Consider the following 17,132-nt stretch of genomic DNA (forward strand, 5'->3'; position numbering starts at 1 on the left):
CCCATGACCTAGCCCCCGATAATCGCAAGAAAATGGAACGATGGATGGATGGATGGATGGATGGATGGAATCCCAGAACTCATTGGCTATCATCTGTTTACTACTTATCTCTTTTTATCTCAACAAACAGACATATATTGGATTCTAGTGCAGCAAACAACCTGGTCATAGATGTTATCTCTTCTCTAGAGTGGGACTATAAACAATAACAAGCACATGCATAGACAAAGAAAGTTTTTGCCCAGATGGTTTTATTATCCATTTCTGGAAAACAACTGGCTACCAAGGAAAGCTATGCAAAATTGGTGGTAGGTCCCAGGTAATAGCTGATTGCTCACTTTTGACACTAAGATGTTTATTTCTCTAACAAAGTCTTCACAGAATTCACATATTTTTGACGTATACGTTTCAGTATTCAGTCAAACAAACTGTAAAAGAGTCAATAGTAATAATTTGACAAGGTATGACAGTCAGTGAATCAGCCACATCTTTTTGTGTATGTTTGTTTAGTTTTCACAATAAATCAACACATTTCAGCATCTTTTAGAGGGCAATTTTACCTCATTGAAAAGAATATAACGGCATTTATTTTTGTAAACTATTGCCCCTTAAGCTACCTGCATGATATTATCGGTAAAAGCCAGAACTAGCAGATCCACGTGCTGCCTACAACGCTGGTCTCCAAACCTGGTATCGCTTTGTGACTGGGAATGGATTTCCTTTTTACCCTTTGGGAAATAAATTGATGCTCTCTTTTTCTCCGTCCTGTGTCCCTCAGACTTACAGGCTTGGATGATAGGACAAAAGACAGCCTTGGTGCCACTGTGTAAATGCACTGTAATGTATAGAGTGTAAATGTTTTCACAGGATTGCCCGTCATACGAGCAGGCAGACTAGATAAAGGGCTTATTATTCCGCCCATACATGGATTGCTGTCTTGTTTGTTTGTCGTTGTTATCTGTAGTTGACAGGGTTTTTCTGCTCCTAGAAATCCATGTTCTGTTTTTTACTTGACAGCAGCTTCAAACCATCTTTATCTCTTGTAGAATGAGATGGTCCTTTTGTTATTATTGACAACCAAAGACATGAGACAAGGTACTAACCTGCTTCTGACATTTGAAAATTTGAAATCAAATCTTGCAAATCCTTATCATTTAATTGCTTCTACATTAAAGAAAGTGTAAATCAAGCGTGAGCAGTGGCGATTTTGGTATGAAAATGGTAGTGGGCCCGCAAAATATCCAGAAAATTTGATGATGAAATAAAAACATACAGAGGTTGGCTCGGTTAATCAAAAATTTCACTCAGTTAACCGTTAATCCGTTCACAAAGACAAAGGATTACCTTAATGTCAGTTAATCCGTTAATTCTGTTCATATTAAAAGGTTAACGCCCAAGTTAAAAAATGAATAAAAAAATGTAATGGCTAGAATTTACATTTCAATGATTAACGGACGTGTGACCAGCTCTGACCATATATTACGTTCAACCATAATTGCACAACAAATCAATTGCATGCAAGTGAGAGAGGCGTCCCAGCACTGTTGATGACAAAGTTCTAACTGAATAATGTCATCAAAATAATGAAGACCTGACAACATGCCCCTTCCATATCGACGGCATTACCAAAGGAGAGCGATCTCCCTCAGGATCTAAACAACACTGTTATGAGTACAATTTTCAAAAACAATGCAAAACTCACGCCGTAAACGGCCCACAGCCAATGCATGACAGTCAATACATGAGGCGCCTAAACACTGTACTACAGTCAGGCAGCAGCCACAGAAAGGCGACATCTCTCACACACCCACACACACTTATTGCCATTCAAATTTAAACAGTATGCAAACTACATTATCAATTCCATACAATAATAAGTCCATTAAAAATCGCCATCTGGGTGTCAAACCAGTGTCATGCTCAAACCATGGGACCAGTAGAGGTAGAATATAAAGAATATAGCTTTATTGTCATTGCTATAATAACAACGGAAAACAGTTAAGCAGCTCGTCGTCAGTGGCAACACATACAGACAGACAATAAAAATCATAATGTTAGACAAGGTACTCAGTACAGTCAATGCTTTATGACTCAGAACAAGTATAATAATAAATTAGAGTCAGCGATATTCTCTAGAAGAATGAGTCTAAGCAGTCCAAGTGTGTAAACTACTGTATGACCTTACTGTTTCATTCCAACAGTCCATGGATGAGCACACGTTTCATCATGAGTAGAGTACTATAACAGGCCTAACTTTGTAAAAACAACAAATAATGTCAACATTTACTGATATGACTCCCATATTAATATTACTTTTTGATAGGAACTTATGTCTTTCCTGGCGTATCATATAACACCATCAAAAGGAGTGTCAGCATACTGACACTCCCTTGGAAGCCGTAGTTTTAGCTTGGAGTTTCATGAAAGCAAACAGTAGCTCTTATTTGACCGTTAGCAACTCACTTATTAATCAGAGAACGCTCAAATTGTTGAAGTTCATACCTTAAGACACAGCATGATTAAATACTCTATCTCTCCTCCGTTTCCTATTCTATCGAACGTCCTAGCCAATAAAGACAAAAAGCCACAACATAAATCTTTAAAAAGAAGAAGAAAAACAATCCTGTTTTATCAATGTTTGAAGAAAATGTCTGAAACACCCAGATAGAAAGTCTTTTATCAGTTGGTAAATCAGATAACTCCCGGCAAGGTATCTGCAAATGCACCAACAAACAACGAGGCAGATAAATAATAGAGACCTGCACATGCCTGTAGGTGGGTTAATCAATAATTACATTTACTGTCTCAATCCTGAGATCTATCAGCACTAAACCTGTACAGTAACTGATCAGCTCAAGATCAAACGTCATCTTCAAGTCCAACCAGGACATGAATCTTTTGTGGGTCTCATCCATCTTATTGGCTTCCTGTCACTGCCATAGGACATCTCTCTCTCTCTATCTGTCTCTCTCTCTCTCTCTCTCTCGCTCTCTAAAACAGCTTCAGCTCACTCACCGTGGAGACGTTCAGAAGGAAGGTCTGCTACTCTCACTCCACTCATCTCTCCCCTGAAACACAGCAACACAGGTAAGTCACTGAGTGATTCGTATTTGTATTTGATTGTACAACGATTCCTCTCCCATCTTTCATCATCTTCAAACATCCGATTGGACATTATTTGCATGCCATGAAGGTCACACTGCTCTGTGTAGTTAAAAGTTACGGTTTTCGGTTTGCATATGCACCATTGTAAGAACTAAGAACAGTGTGAGGGTACTCCGATTTGTATTTCTCTTTCATTTAAATTATTATTTTTTAAATCATGTCGATTAAATATGTACATTTTTACACATAGTTCCTAATTTCATCTGGACTATGTCAATGTGTGAGAGAAAAATATTAGGAAATATGAAAATGAAAGAATTTAAAAGGGATATGAATCTATGAATGCAAATGGGGACCAATCTGCCTCAAAGGAAAAGAACATGCACTTTGTTTTATATAACTCTATGACTTTTTTATGCACTGTGGCTTTTATATTCATACAATACAGTGACTTCTGGTTCCAACCCATACTGAATACTCATATTCAAAGAAAGTCACTGTGAGAAGTTTAAGCTATAAAATTAGTGTTGTAGGGTACTGGTAGCCTAGTGGTTACTGTGCAAAGGATACTGTCCTCCAAGCGGGCAGCCCTGGTTTGAATCCGACCTGCGTCTCCTTTCTCACATGTCATTCTCCACTCTCTCTCTTTCTCTCTCTCTCCCGATTTCTGACTATCCAGTGTTTCAATCTTTTTTCAATCAAACATTTCAATCCGCTGATCCAATTTTCTAATCCAGATTCAAAACAGTTTTTTTCCGCTTGGTGTATTCTACATGTTAGTTTAATAGACCTCGCATACAAACTGTGTGTTGTTTTACATCATTCATTTCCTTTGTATTCATGTGAACACAAAGTAAACTTAGACTTTAATCTCACTGTGATCATTTAAATGTCAAATAGACAACAATGTAAGAATAATGTCCCATTCTGTTCATGAATATTATAATAACAAGTCTGTGATAAGCCTTCACATCAACTGATAGTATAAATTAGTTCCACATGGGAAAAAGTCCCATAGTCCCTTTCTGTACCTCTGCACTCCTTCACCACACGAGTTAGCAGAGTGTGTGTACGATTCAGCAGATAACTTTACAGCAGCATTATACCTCCAGAAGAGTGAGAACTGTTGATCATGCGGTTATAGGGTAAGGTGCAAAGAGTCTGAAAGGCCTTGATGAATTCATGTGCAAAATTAAAGAAGAACTATAATAAGATAAATCATAAGGAAAGTTCATTTTAACTATGTATTAAACATTAAGTAACGGCTTTTGACTCACATGGTGTTTCTGTTAAATTTGTCCATAACTTGTAGATTTATTTGAATTTGAGTAACCAATTGTCATGACATGTGTGCTGAATCAGAGGAAAAGCACAAGGACGTGAAATGTAAATTAATAGCACAATCTACCTGCATTAACACTAAAAATGTGGATATATCTTCAAAAGTGATCTATATATGTCTTTGAAAGTTTTAAACACAAATGGTGAGAATGTTTCTATAAATCCAAATTAAGAACATATCATCTGATCAAAAGAGTTTGAAGTCCGGCCTATAATGTCACTCTTAACCTATCCAGAGGTCGGAGGTCCGTCAGTGTGTGATTGTTGACTCTTGGTTTTCAAAAATGTGGACAGCAGGGGGACAAGTTCACTGGAAGTCTGTTTGTATGGATTCAGCGAGAAATTACTTCTTCTTTTTTTTATATCTTCATAAACATTCTCTTAATGATTTATAGCCTTAATCATTTGTTTTAGGGTATGATTGAGGGTGTGGCTACCTGTGATTTACAAGTCACTGCTATGCCAACCTGTCAACTAAAGGATACAGAAGCAGCAATTCATATCCTCTCTGTAGTCCAAATATTAGCTATTCTGGCTCCCAAAAAAGCTGTGATGTCCAAAACGCCAAATTTCTAGGCTTCAGAACAGCAGTCCAAAACCAAAGGAGTTATGCTACATCCACTTCTTATATGAAGTCAATGTATTTGATCAAAGGTTACACTAAGAGATACAGCATAACACTCACAAATGATGAAAGTGTAGACAGGTGAACACCGTGCTTTGGAGGGATTTTGCACTTGAGATTTTTTTTAAATCTCATTCCAAATGTTATACGTTTTTACAACTTCACCATTCCTTATTGTGTTTATTCCAATTCATTCTCAACTTAGTATATGTGACAATAATGTTTAGTTAAATGCATCAAAATGCAGCGACTCAGACAGGCTGAATAGACACATGAAGGCAATAAAGATAGCTCCATAATTGCACCAATGCAAGCAGAACTCTGTGACTTGACATTTTCCATTATGTACCTTTTAGCAGAGGATGCAGAATGTTTGCTTTTCATATCCAAACGCCTTCATAATAACAAACCCTCTGATACCCTCTTACTGTGTGAATGTGTTGGTGTAAGTAAAGTGTAGTAATGGTTTTCCACTTAGAAAATGTCACGACCTGTTTATAAAAGGTAGATTTGCTTTCCACACATGTCCATGGTTTGAGCACATTTAATTGCTCCATAGAAAGGTTTCAAGGTTTTGTCCAAACAGCTGATAATGTGTTTTATTGTATTTTGGATGATGTAGGCATTGAGTGATTGATCTTTGCTGCCATGGAGGGTAATCACAGTGGCTCAGCTGGAAGCACACAGCCATCTGGTTCAGGAGAGCGCACAGATGGACACATATACGAAGTCGCCGTGCAGAACAACTCCTCCAACCGCAGCTCCCAGTTTGCAGATGTGGCACTGCTGCAGACCTTCAAGCCGCTCATTATCCCCTGCTACGTGCTTGTCTTGGTGGTGGGTGTCTTTGGGAATTACCTGCTCCTGTATGTCATCTGCCGCACGCGTAAGATGCACAACGTGACCAACTTCTTCATAGGCAACTTGGCCTTCTCTGACATGCTCATGTGTGTGACCTGTGTGCCATTCTCTCTCGCCTACGCCTTCAACCCACGCGGTTGGGTGTTTGGCCGCTCCATGTGCTATGTAGTATTCCTGATTCAACCTGTGACAGTCTATGTTTCGGTCTTCACGTTAACTGCTATTGCTGTGGACAGGTGGGTGGATCTGTCTCAAATTTAACCTTCTCCTTAAAGTGTCTTCTAGTTTGTCCTTCTTCCTTTCTAGTTTCCATTGCAGCACATGTCTAATGATGGTTTGATGTAATATTGGTCTGAAGTCTCATGAGAAACAAATTGAGCCCTGAAGCAACCATCGTGTATAAATAAACTTCAAATGACATGAAGCAAATTCCCGTGATATCTAATATACTGTATTAAGAAAAACATCATTCTGAATCTGAGTTGAGTGTAAATGTCAAGGCAAAATTCATCATGTTTCATTCACGCTCGTAAAAAACAGAGGTGCACATCATATAATTAGTGAGTGCAGTCTTACTTTTGAGAGGAAATTTAACACCAAGGGGGTTAACTAATTATTCTTAATGAATGTATGTGACTTAACTATTATATATTCAATGCATGCTTTATTGAGTGAACACATACACCTGTGGCTTACACAAAAAGGATTTTTGTGAAAAAAAAAAAATTACCAATAGTATTCCTGCAATGCAGCTTAGCGGGTTCATATAATAGTAGGCAGCGAAAAGATTTAAATTTCTACAATTCGCTTTTATCCAAAGCGTCGTACATCAGAGAGTAAGTACAACACAGGGAAGGATCAAGAAAGGATGAAACCACGTCAGTAAGTGCAAATGAACAGCTTCAGACACACAGGTGCTGACATGCAATGACATCTTCTTCTTGAGAGTTCTAATCAGCATCAAAACCATCCTAAAATCGTCATTATCTCATAAAACCATCGTAATTACATCACAGTTGCCAAAGTTTCAATATTAGGACGGTTGAGCCTGAAATGGTACCAGCCCCAAATCCAATGATCTAAGTTGTAACGTATGGTTGTAACAGACAGAAGAAGCAGGTATGAGCTGAAAAAGCTCATCCCAAGGTGGAACCCTAACAGCCCCAGAATCTCCGCTGCTCACTGAATCAAAAAGTCAAACATCTAAATTCCTTCTGCAGTCCTGCACTCAATCCGTTGATTTCTCTTGTGTCTGAGGGCGAGGACAAGAACGTCAATCAAGGCTTTTGTAAACTCACCTTGGCTTTGCTTTCAAAGGGAATCACTTATCACAGCTCCACTGCTTTGTTTGGACCTATTTAGATCTCTCAGGTTGCAGTGTTTTCCTTTTCAAGTTGTTTTTGGTCTCAATATAAGAATAATGAAAAGGTGCAATGGAAATGCAAATCAAATAGACTGCAGTGGGATTCTGTGCAACTGCTATTTCAGTGCTGATGAACCAATCAAATATTCATATTTTAAATAATCAACTAAGTTACAAGTGGTGCTCACTCAATAAAAATTAATGCGTTGATTTGATTGTGAGCATGAGTAAACCCTACCGAGTACATCTTACCCTTATTAAGGAGTATTGCTTTTTCCTTTTGCAGATATTATGCAACAGTGCATCCCCTGAAGAAGCGTACCACTGTGTCTACCTGTGTCTCCGTCCTCATCGGCATCTGGCTGCTGTCCTGCGGGCTCGTAGCTCCGGCCGTCACTCACACCTACCACGTGGAGTTTAAAGATGAAGGCTTCACCATCTGTGAGGAGTTCTGGTTGGGACAGGAGAAAGAAAGGCGTGTCTACGCATACAGCACCCTGCTGGTCACATACGTCCTGCCTTTGTCAGCTGTGTTTGTCTCTTATCTCTGTATTACTGTAAAATTAAAGAAGTGCGTTGCCCCGGGAAACAGGACACAAGACCAGGCGGGCATTCATCAAGCTCGGAAGAGGAAGATCTTTCGCCTCGTTGCACTCTTGGTGTCTGCGTTTGCAGTGTGTTGGCTCCCCATTCATGTATTCAACGTGCTGCGAGATATAGATATTAATCTCATCAACAAGCACTACTTTTTACTCATCCAGCTGCTGTGCCACCTGTGCGCCATGAGCTCGTCTTGTTGTAACCCTTTCCTCTATGCATGGCTACACGATCGCTTTGGGGCAGAGTTACGGAAGATGTTTCAGTGCCGTCATCGCATCGGAGTGCCTACCAATCACTGTGCTGCCAGTGTGGTGCTGTGATGAGCCGGTTATTGTTTTTAGTTTAAATTTATTATTCATATTGAGTACCTGCAGGAATCTTAGGGGAAAACATTTTGTTGTCAAAGATTGGAGTTTATTCTGTTGCAAAACAGGAAGCTTTCAAGGCAATCCATTAAGTATGTTTTGTTCCAAAATGATGGATTGGACGGAAGTGAATCTTGCAGACAGGCCAATCTTTTGGAACCACCATATGATTCAATTTAATGTCCTCCCTGTTAACAGATAACTTTAGCTAACCAAGAAATCAATTAGTCATGTCATTTGGAAGTATCTTTCCTCTGTGGACCAGCAATACCTACTAATGGTAAAGTAATCTAATGATTAGATATCATTAACAAGTTCCTTGTTAAGAGGGGAAATCTGAAAGGAAATGGTTCATCTATTGGGGAACATTAGCACAACAATACAATATCATGCAGATCTCCTACTTAGGGTTTCATCAGTATAAGAAGTTATCACTAGACGAAGGCCAGTGCTTCACAAGAAACTGGAAGTTATCCTCTGGGGACTTTGACGATCAGCAGCAGATTTAATGAATATCAGGTCATTCTTTTCAAATGCTAGGTCATAGACCAGTGTTTTTTAAAGGGAATTTTCCAGTTCCACAATAATTGGTGTTTGAAGCTTGGTCATGGTGTCATTGAAATCTAAAGAGGTTTTTAAAGAAGGCCAATATGTATTTTGGATCATTCTCTTAAAACCATGAATATACCAAACTGGAAGGCATCAGACAAACAGTTGAGTAGACATCTTCCTCAAGAACCAAGAAATGGATGGAGAGATAAGAAAGGTTCAACAATGCTAATGGAGCAAGGAATACCAACCAGGTTAAAAAATTAAAAGTTCATTACAAATTTTTAATGGTGAAAAGGATCACAGCTGATGCGTGATTTAACTTAACTTATTAAGTTAAATCTTAACTAACTTATTTAACTATATTTTCACACACATTTTTTTTGGTCTTTTACACAGAAATATGTTGTAAACTGTCAATGTTTACATCTGTAGCCAAACAAACTCTGTTTGATGTTTGGTCTGTGTAACAGCACTCGCTGCAGCTGTGCTCGGCACAGACGAGAAAAAAGTGTAGATCACAGCACACTTTTTCATCTGATTAAAAAAATCTGATTTCTCATAAAACATTGATATTTTGTGTGAATAACGTTGATTTTCCTCATTGTTGGGGGAAAACAGAAACTGTTACTAAAATGATGCAGCTTTTAATGGTACAGTCTGTTGTGCTTTGATTTTAAGAGAAGTCTCTAAATATGATCTGAAAAACAATTCCATCATTGACAAAAATCCTTGATCCGAGCCGTGAGATTTATGATCCTTTGCACCATTACAAATTTGACTTTAATATTTGATGAGTTATAGGAAACATGCTGCACTTTGGACTTGAATAAGATGATGAAACTGTTTAAAATGTTTGTTGAAAAAATAAATAGGATGAGCATGGGATTCAGAAGAGTTGATATCTAGAGGTTGAAGCTCTACATTTTAAAATGAATGGAATATAAAAACATTTAGACTTAAAACAGAAAGGATAGCTTAGAATTGTGCACGGATATACGATGAAGGAAGGACCATCAGTTCAAACTGTGTTTGGAAATGTTCACTGCAGACGTGGTTGGACACTGATGTCAGAGCTTATCCTTGAGTATTGCTCCTTGAAGCCTTTTCTTGATCTTGCTCCCCAGACTTTAATTTTCTTAAAGTTAGGAGCTAATGAATGTGAACCTTAATATTACTATTAATCAATTTCTGATGGTATTGGCTGTGAAAAAGCTACTGTTGTGGAATGCTTTGCTCTGTATTGCTTTTTGTGCTTTCTTTGGATTTTTTTTTCAGATTTTAAAGAGAATATGATTTACATTGTGTGAAAAAGTAAAGTATCGTATTGACAATTGTAAAATAACCAAAGCAGCATCATAATCCAAAATGTATTCAGGGACTGATAACATGCTCGCTAGTATTTTCACTATGTGCAGTCCAGTTCCATTGTTACTTATCGTTGCACTTTGACACCTGTCTTGTATTCTGTGCTAACAGATTTATATTTGAAGTCAAAACATTTTAAGTGATACAGATATGTATGTGCCTTTAGTTTTGCTATTTCTGTCTATGACTTGGGTTTCGACAGGCAAAAAAACTGTATAAAAAGATAAGTATGATTTGTAGCCTGTACAAAACTCTGTGAAAAAATTGTGAATAAAAACACGGACATTTTAAAGACCTCTCTACTTCAGATCGATCTAACTCCAGGACAGCAGGGCGTTGAATGAAATTATGTCCAGCTTGTTCAGAGTGCAGTGTCACAGCAGAATTTCATTTAACTAATTTAATAACAGGGAGGACGGAAGTGTTTTCTGCATATTAACTAGACCTATTTAGGACATTAAAACAATGCAAGAATTTATGGATCTCCTTGACTGCTACAGTCTGCCCAGCTTTCCAACAAGGACATCAAATTAATGAGATTGAATATTCAGACTACATCCTAATCTAACACAGGTCTGTTTCTGTTCTCTGGGATTTGGGTTTCAAAGGTGGCTGCAAAGCTTCAAAACCAATGTGTTATGTTGGTATTTTTCTTTGGGTCTGAATGCTGCACAGTCTACATAAATAATCCTCCATGTTTTGTGCATACAATACAGAAGCTGGATTTTGGGGTAACTTTCAATCATAATAAAGAGTCTTATATCTCTATGTTGCTCAGCACTTGCAAGGATGAAATAAAATATTCAACTTGACAAGTCTCAGGGCGCTGATATGAATCAAGTCCTGGATTAATGCTTTGTTCTCTAAAGAAATTCATGTCTATAATTTGTTGGTTTGCACTGTACCTGTGCAACTCTGTATTACAGTATAGTAATCTTTCACACCTCATAATCAGATCCTTATGCTGGTGGGTTTAGTGTAAATAAAACTGAGCATTTCTTCTTTATATGGTTTGTTAAAGCTTACTTTTCCACTGCAGACTTTCAGATAGCAGAAAAGCTAAGCTGCTAAAGATTATATTAACAATGTCTCAGTTCTGCTCTTTGGCCCCAGTAAGACCCCCAAAACTTAAACTGGTTAGAATCAAGCCATCATAATTATTATCTATTTTTTACATCTGTGCTTTCCCAACTGTGGCTTATTTAAATGTATGCTGTGAAAAAGGTCAAAGTTGATTGAGACCTGCAAAACCAAAATATGATACTTGCCTCATTCAATTTTGGACAAACATTTTCATTTTGTGCACTTATGATATTATGTTTCTGTCCAAATATTTCAGAGTTACATTATATTCCTTTAAAGCTACAGCAAGAAACTTTTTTTCTTCACAATTTTGGTTAAAAAAAAAATCACTGCATTTCAAAACCATTTTGAAATTGAAATTCTCCTTTAAAGAAATGCGTTTCTGATCTCTTTCTGTCAGCACACTAACATTTGTATTTGGTTTGAATAAACTCACCCGGTCTGTCCTTTAAGTCTGACGTAACCGGCTGAGTGGATCAGACAGTTTGCAGGGATGAAGGTTGGCTTTTATGATTAGTGTGTCATTTGGTGGGCGGGGCTTAGCGGCGTGATATGAGGTCACAAAGGGATAAGTGGAAGGATTTTGTCATTGAACTGTTCATGTTGCTTACCGCCAACAAATAAATTCAATTTAGATTCACATTTTTTTTTTACCACTTTAACATTTATTAATTTAAACGTAAACCAAAAGATATATTCTTGAACTGCATACGGGACATTTTAAAGGTTGTAGCATATCTTAAAGTGATCTCATGAAAATAAAGAATTTAATGCAAATAGAAGTCCTTCAAAAGAAACTTTAAGGGTCAAAAATATGTTTTTTCTTATATAACAAGAAACCAATTAAAGGAAAGCTCTGGATGTGAAACCAGTTATGATTTCTCACTCTCTGAGAGGATCTTTTGTGTCAGAGCAAACTCTCTGGCTTCCCGAGGAGAACGGATGTATGAGTCAATTTCACTGTCGGAGATCTCCTCATCACCAGTGACGTCCTTGAGCCCAGGCTGCTCTACTCGTCTTTTCTTAGCATGAACCACACATGGCGGCGCAAACAGCACTCTCTTCCCCCAGTTTGGAGCTGGATCCTGGCTCTCCTGAGTGTCATCATGCTGCTCAGGTACTGTGCATAGCTCACCAGCTTCATCTCCTGTTTGATGGGCCTTTTCAGTATTCACTTCACGTTTCTCCACAGAGGACCCATCAAGGATTTTTGAGGGAGTGTCATCCTCATTTAGAGAGTCCTCACACCTGGTTTGACACTCTGCCAGTAGAGCGTCCTCGTGGGTCCTCATAGCCCTTCTTAGCAGTGCGTACCTGTTATTCAGAATATCCCCCACCTGCAAGATCACATTTTCCAGTGTCACCTCCACTCTGACCCACGGAATCTCCTTCCCCAGCTTACACAGCACCTCCTTCATCTCCGTTATTCTCTTCATAGCTGGCCTGAGCTTATTGACTTTGGCAAGCTGGCAGAATTTGTCCAGAGAGAATTTCAGCCGCTGCTTGTTGGGTTTCAATGACTGCCATGCTAAATAGATAGCCGCCATCATGATGGGGATGGGCTTCCTGCCAGTCACTATCCAGGTGTCTGCTGCCAGCTCCACCAAGGCAACGGCGCGTTTAGACAGAGCCCTGGAGTCCTCTGCAAACTCTTCAGGGACATCACTTGAGCTAATTTTGTACCTGTGAGAAAGACAAATGTTGAATTCATATTTAAAAATGGCTCATCAGAGGCTGGAATGTCTCATTTGAAGCACATCATTTGGATGATTTAGACTAGAGCACAGTTGGCTTTCGGTTCGGCCTGGTAGCTTTCCAGATCGAAAAAGTTTATTTTTAATTTGCTCCAATGAGATTAATTAACTCTTTAAACTCTGCTTTAGGTTCAACAAGTTCATTCAGACAGATTAGCATTCAAGTCTTTATTCCAAATATATCCACGTGTATTTAACTTGTAAATAATAGTTTTTTATACTCATCCAGCTGTACAATTAACAAAATATCCCCATCTAAAGGTCCTACAACAGACTTGTCAGATGTCTTATAGGGACATTTCAATATTACTGAACCATCCATCATACTATTAACACAATGAGTACTACTACAATCACAATCAAGCGGAATATAATTATGGTACAGTTACATTTAATTTCATATGCCTTCTGACTTTCATTATAGTTTTGGACGCCCCTCTGTTGGCCAGGCAAACCGCCAACCCACAGGTGTTGCAGCGATGAATGTGGGAAAGCGATTGGGTTCCGATATTACTGCAGCATATGGATTTGTTTTCCAGATCGCCAGAAAATAATTTGTCATTATCGTAAGATATAAACCTTTATTTAAAAATCTATATTTTAAGAAAACTTATGCTACATTCAATTTCCAGGACTACTAGCATTGTTATCTTGAGATAATGAGCTGAAAAAGTCAGAATCATGTGGAAAAACCAGAAATGACTTTCTATCACAGGTAATAAATAAAGTAAATAAAACATATGGAATGGATTCATGTCCATTTAGGGCTTCCGTACACCAATACTACTGTCAATAATGCCATTACTTTTTTACATAGCAACCTGGCACCGGAATTTCCTTCAGGATTCATTAAGTTCTAAATATTTTATCTTACTCAGTGTAACAGACAAGGATGAAAATGGATGCTGATTGGTCACAATTAGCTCTTACGTACTTCGCCTCCTTTTCTAACATGCAAATACATTTTAGTTTTCCTCTTTTTCATACCGCTGATAGAGCCCATTCCTCTCATACAGAAACAGTCAGACCGCCGTGTTTCACTCACTCCTGACAGTGCGCTTCCATCACATCTGTGACGTTGACGATCGGAGCCGTAATGTGGAGAACTTTGACCATCTCTTGATAGACCACTCCCACCACCATGGGGTCGACATCCAGCAGGCAGCTGATGGTTCCCATGGTGATCGGCCAATTGAGCAATCTGCAGCTCACAAGCACGCAGCAGCCGGCGAGAACTTCCTTCTTCTGGAGGCTCACCTTAATGAAGCTCTCGTGCTGATAGGCCTGGTTGTAATACGTGTTTGAGAGATCCTCAATCTCACTGTGAACCCTGAGGATGCGACACATGGCTTTGAGACGCTGCAGACCTGCAGACATAACAAGATATATAACCTGAGCATGTGAAAACAGCAGGATGAAAATTCCATATAGATGATCACTATCAAGAAAAAAAAAAAAGCTCCCCTCTGAGAGGAGATCTCACCTTTAATTAGGTTTGCACACGGCTTTTTGCTTACAGCTGTGGTCCGGCTGTAGCTGACATCTGCAAAACACACAGAGTGAAACCATTAAAAAAAAAAAAAAAATCATCCACGATGAACCTGGAGCAAGGAATGCTGGGAGACCATGTTCATAATTATCTAGAGAAATACACCAATGGCATCATACGGATGATGCATGCTGCCCTACAAAGGCAAAAGGCAGTAGCTTCAATTTTTTCGTAAATGAGTTTTTGTCATTTTTGGGAACATTACAGACGTGCTTTATCATGTGGACAAATATCTTGAGTCAATTGTGTTGTTGTTTTTTTTGAGGAAAATAGTAGGTTGTATTTGCCTTAACTTCCAAAAGCCCTCGAGAAACCAAAGCAGAGTCCAGTAACTTCACTCATCAGGCTCTTTGCCTTTGAACTGCAGCTGAAAGAACGCTCAAACTGAGTTAAGGTCTTCTGCCTTTGTTTTACTGCTGATCAAAGTGAAGTTACTGTTTCACTGCAGTGGCGTTGAGGTGTTATGCCTTTGTTTTAATATCTGTCATCAAGCACTTAATTGTGCCATGATCACTAGATGTTATCATTATTTATCATACACTGATTTAATATAGCGATCAGCAACCAAGGGAGCTATCAAATGCAAGTTACTGCCTTTTGCCTCTGCATGACGCCTTATTATTGTACAGGCAATGCAACCGCAGAGTACCTTAACTTCCAAATAAGGGTCAAAGGTCATATTTGACCTCAAGATTTTTTATGTACATTAATAACCTGATTAAAAAGACAAAGAATTGCCACATTTCCAATATTCTGCCTGCAACTCATTTGGCTGGACAACAAAAAGACTTTAAAAGTCAAAACAACCATTCCAGAAATACCCTTGTTCCCTTGTCCATCAAAGCCCTCAACAGTACCTAAGCTGTAATGTGTGTGTATACATGTGCATGCATGAGGTGGTGTGAGTGTGTGTGTGTGTGTGTGTGTGTGTGTGTGTGTGTGAAGATGTGTAGATGTACCTGCACTGTTATCACTTTTCACAACTATTACATATTTATGGTTTTAGTAATTCACTTGTATGGAATTTAATGATTATTTAACTGACATGTTTTACCGACGAATGAATGTATTCATGTATAATAATATATGTATTATTATTATTATTTAGGTCAATATATATATCCATATATACTGTACATTCTATATATTTTATTCTATAATTATACTAGTCTATACTATATAACATTTAATTATATTACACTATATTGTTCATATTGCACTATATTATATTATATTATACTACATTATATCATATCATACTACATTATATTATATTATATTATATTATACTACATTATATTATATAACTGCACTCTGCAGTACTGTGGTACAACACTGCCTCTCTTCTCTGCTGTTTACATTACTTGCTGCTATTTATTTATCATACCAAGTCACTTTAATCATCACTTGTCACTTTAACTTGTCATTCTCTTCAAATACTGTTTTAATTCTCAATTCCCCCCCAAGTTAACTTTATCATTCATTTTGTTCTTGTATATACCCCCTGTTTTTATTTGTATTTTTATTTATCTTATCTATTCTGTTTAATGTGTATTTGAGCTTTCTTGTCTGTGCTGCTGTAACGCCCAAATTTCCCCTCTGGGGATCAATAAAGTTTTATCCTATCCTATTTTTTATTTTTTTTTGCTACTACATCAGAGCTCTGTGAAGTCCCAAGACAAATTTCCCACTGGGACAATAAAATTAATCTTAATCTTGTCTCAATTCTACACTCTGGTGAGTTTAGGTCTTTAGGGCAGAATGGTTGTGAGTACATAAAGGTTCATTTCACCCAAATGACTAAAGTACCATTTTATCTCTCTTAAATCTAGTGACATTTATCCAAGACAGATCATGTTTTTATTTGTCTTTTAAATGTAATTCACCCAAAACAAATACAACATCGGACAGGCTGAGAGTCTCGTCGCTGTTTACCTGAACCTCCCACACCTACAGGATCGTCGGCCAGGACTCCCTCGGACACCACCGAGCCGCAGTCCACACACACCAGCTGGGCTTGAGAGTACAGAGCATCGTCCACTATGTTTGAGGATCCGCAGCCCGGACAGCTCAGACCCGGACGAGACATTTCACAAAACACCCGAGTTACGACTTAAAATGATTAACTCTGCATCCGTGTTGGAAAAATTGTTACGATAATACAACTTTGAATAGTAAGCAGAATATGAACGACCAATGAACGTTACGTTTACCGGTCTAGTGTGGGCAATTGAAATGTGCTCGGGTAGACGCAACGTTTGGCGTGTGGGATGGTTCCGCTTGGTCAAAACTACACTGCACCGTCAAATAGGCAAAGATGATAATTGTTAAAAGCTATTATTTTACAGTCTATAAAAAAAAAAACAGTGGATGTTTCTCCGAGTTTCCTCAGTGATGTTAAAACTGAAACGTTTGCATTTAGCTAACAGTAGGCTATTAAAACTACTACTCCTAGACTGTATTTGCACAGCTTCTTACACAGCTGCAGTAGGACTACAATATTTGTGGAGACTGCTTATAAATCCGAGATAAACCCTTTTTCTTTTTGTAGATGGAAAATCAAACATCA

At 38.2% G+C, this 17,132-nt stretch overlaps 2 protein-coding genes across 2 annotated transcripts; one reads left to right on the forward strand and one right to left on the reverse strand.

Moving 5' to 3' along the window:
* Positions 1-3,021: 3,021 nt before the first annotated feature.
* On the forward strand, positions 3,022-10,187 carry LOC109981241 (prolactin-releasing peptide receptor-like). The gene is made up of 3 exons (XM_020629947.3): positions 3,022-3,087; positions 5,694-6,168; positions 7,582-10,187. The coding sequence occupies exons 2-3, from the start codon at positions 5,720-5,722 to the stop codon at positions 8,213-8,215; spliced, it is 1,083 nt and encodes a 360-aa protein (XP_020485603.3). The 5' UTR covers positions 3,022-3,087; positions 5,694-5,719; the 3' UTR covers positions 8,216-10,187.
* A 1,667-nt stretch (positions 10,188-11,854) lies between these two features.
* brf2 (BRF2 RNA polymerase III transcription initiation factor subunit) lies at positions 11,855-16,777 on the reverse strand. Its single transcript, XM_065965922.1, has 4 exons — positions 16,499-16,777; positions 14,498-14,557; positions 14,060-14,381; positions 11,855-12,943 (listed from the first exon to the last, which is right to left on the reverse strand). The coding sequence occupies exons 1-4, from the start codon at positions 16,650-16,652 to the stop codon at positions 12,133-12,135; spliced, it is 1,347 nt and encodes a 448-aa protein (XP_065821994.1). The 5' UTR covers positions 16,653-16,777; the 3' UTR covers positions 11,855-12,132.
* Between the last annotated feature and the right edge of the window lie 355 nt (positions 16,778-17,132).

Source organism: Labrus bergylta, chromosome 17, assembly GCF_963930695.1.
Source record: "Labrus bergylta chromosome 17, fLabBer1.1, whole genome shotgun sequence".
NCBI classification, from domain to species: domain Eukaryota; kingdom Metazoa; phylum Chordata; class Actinopteri; order Labriformes; family Labridae; genus Labrus; species Labrus bergylta.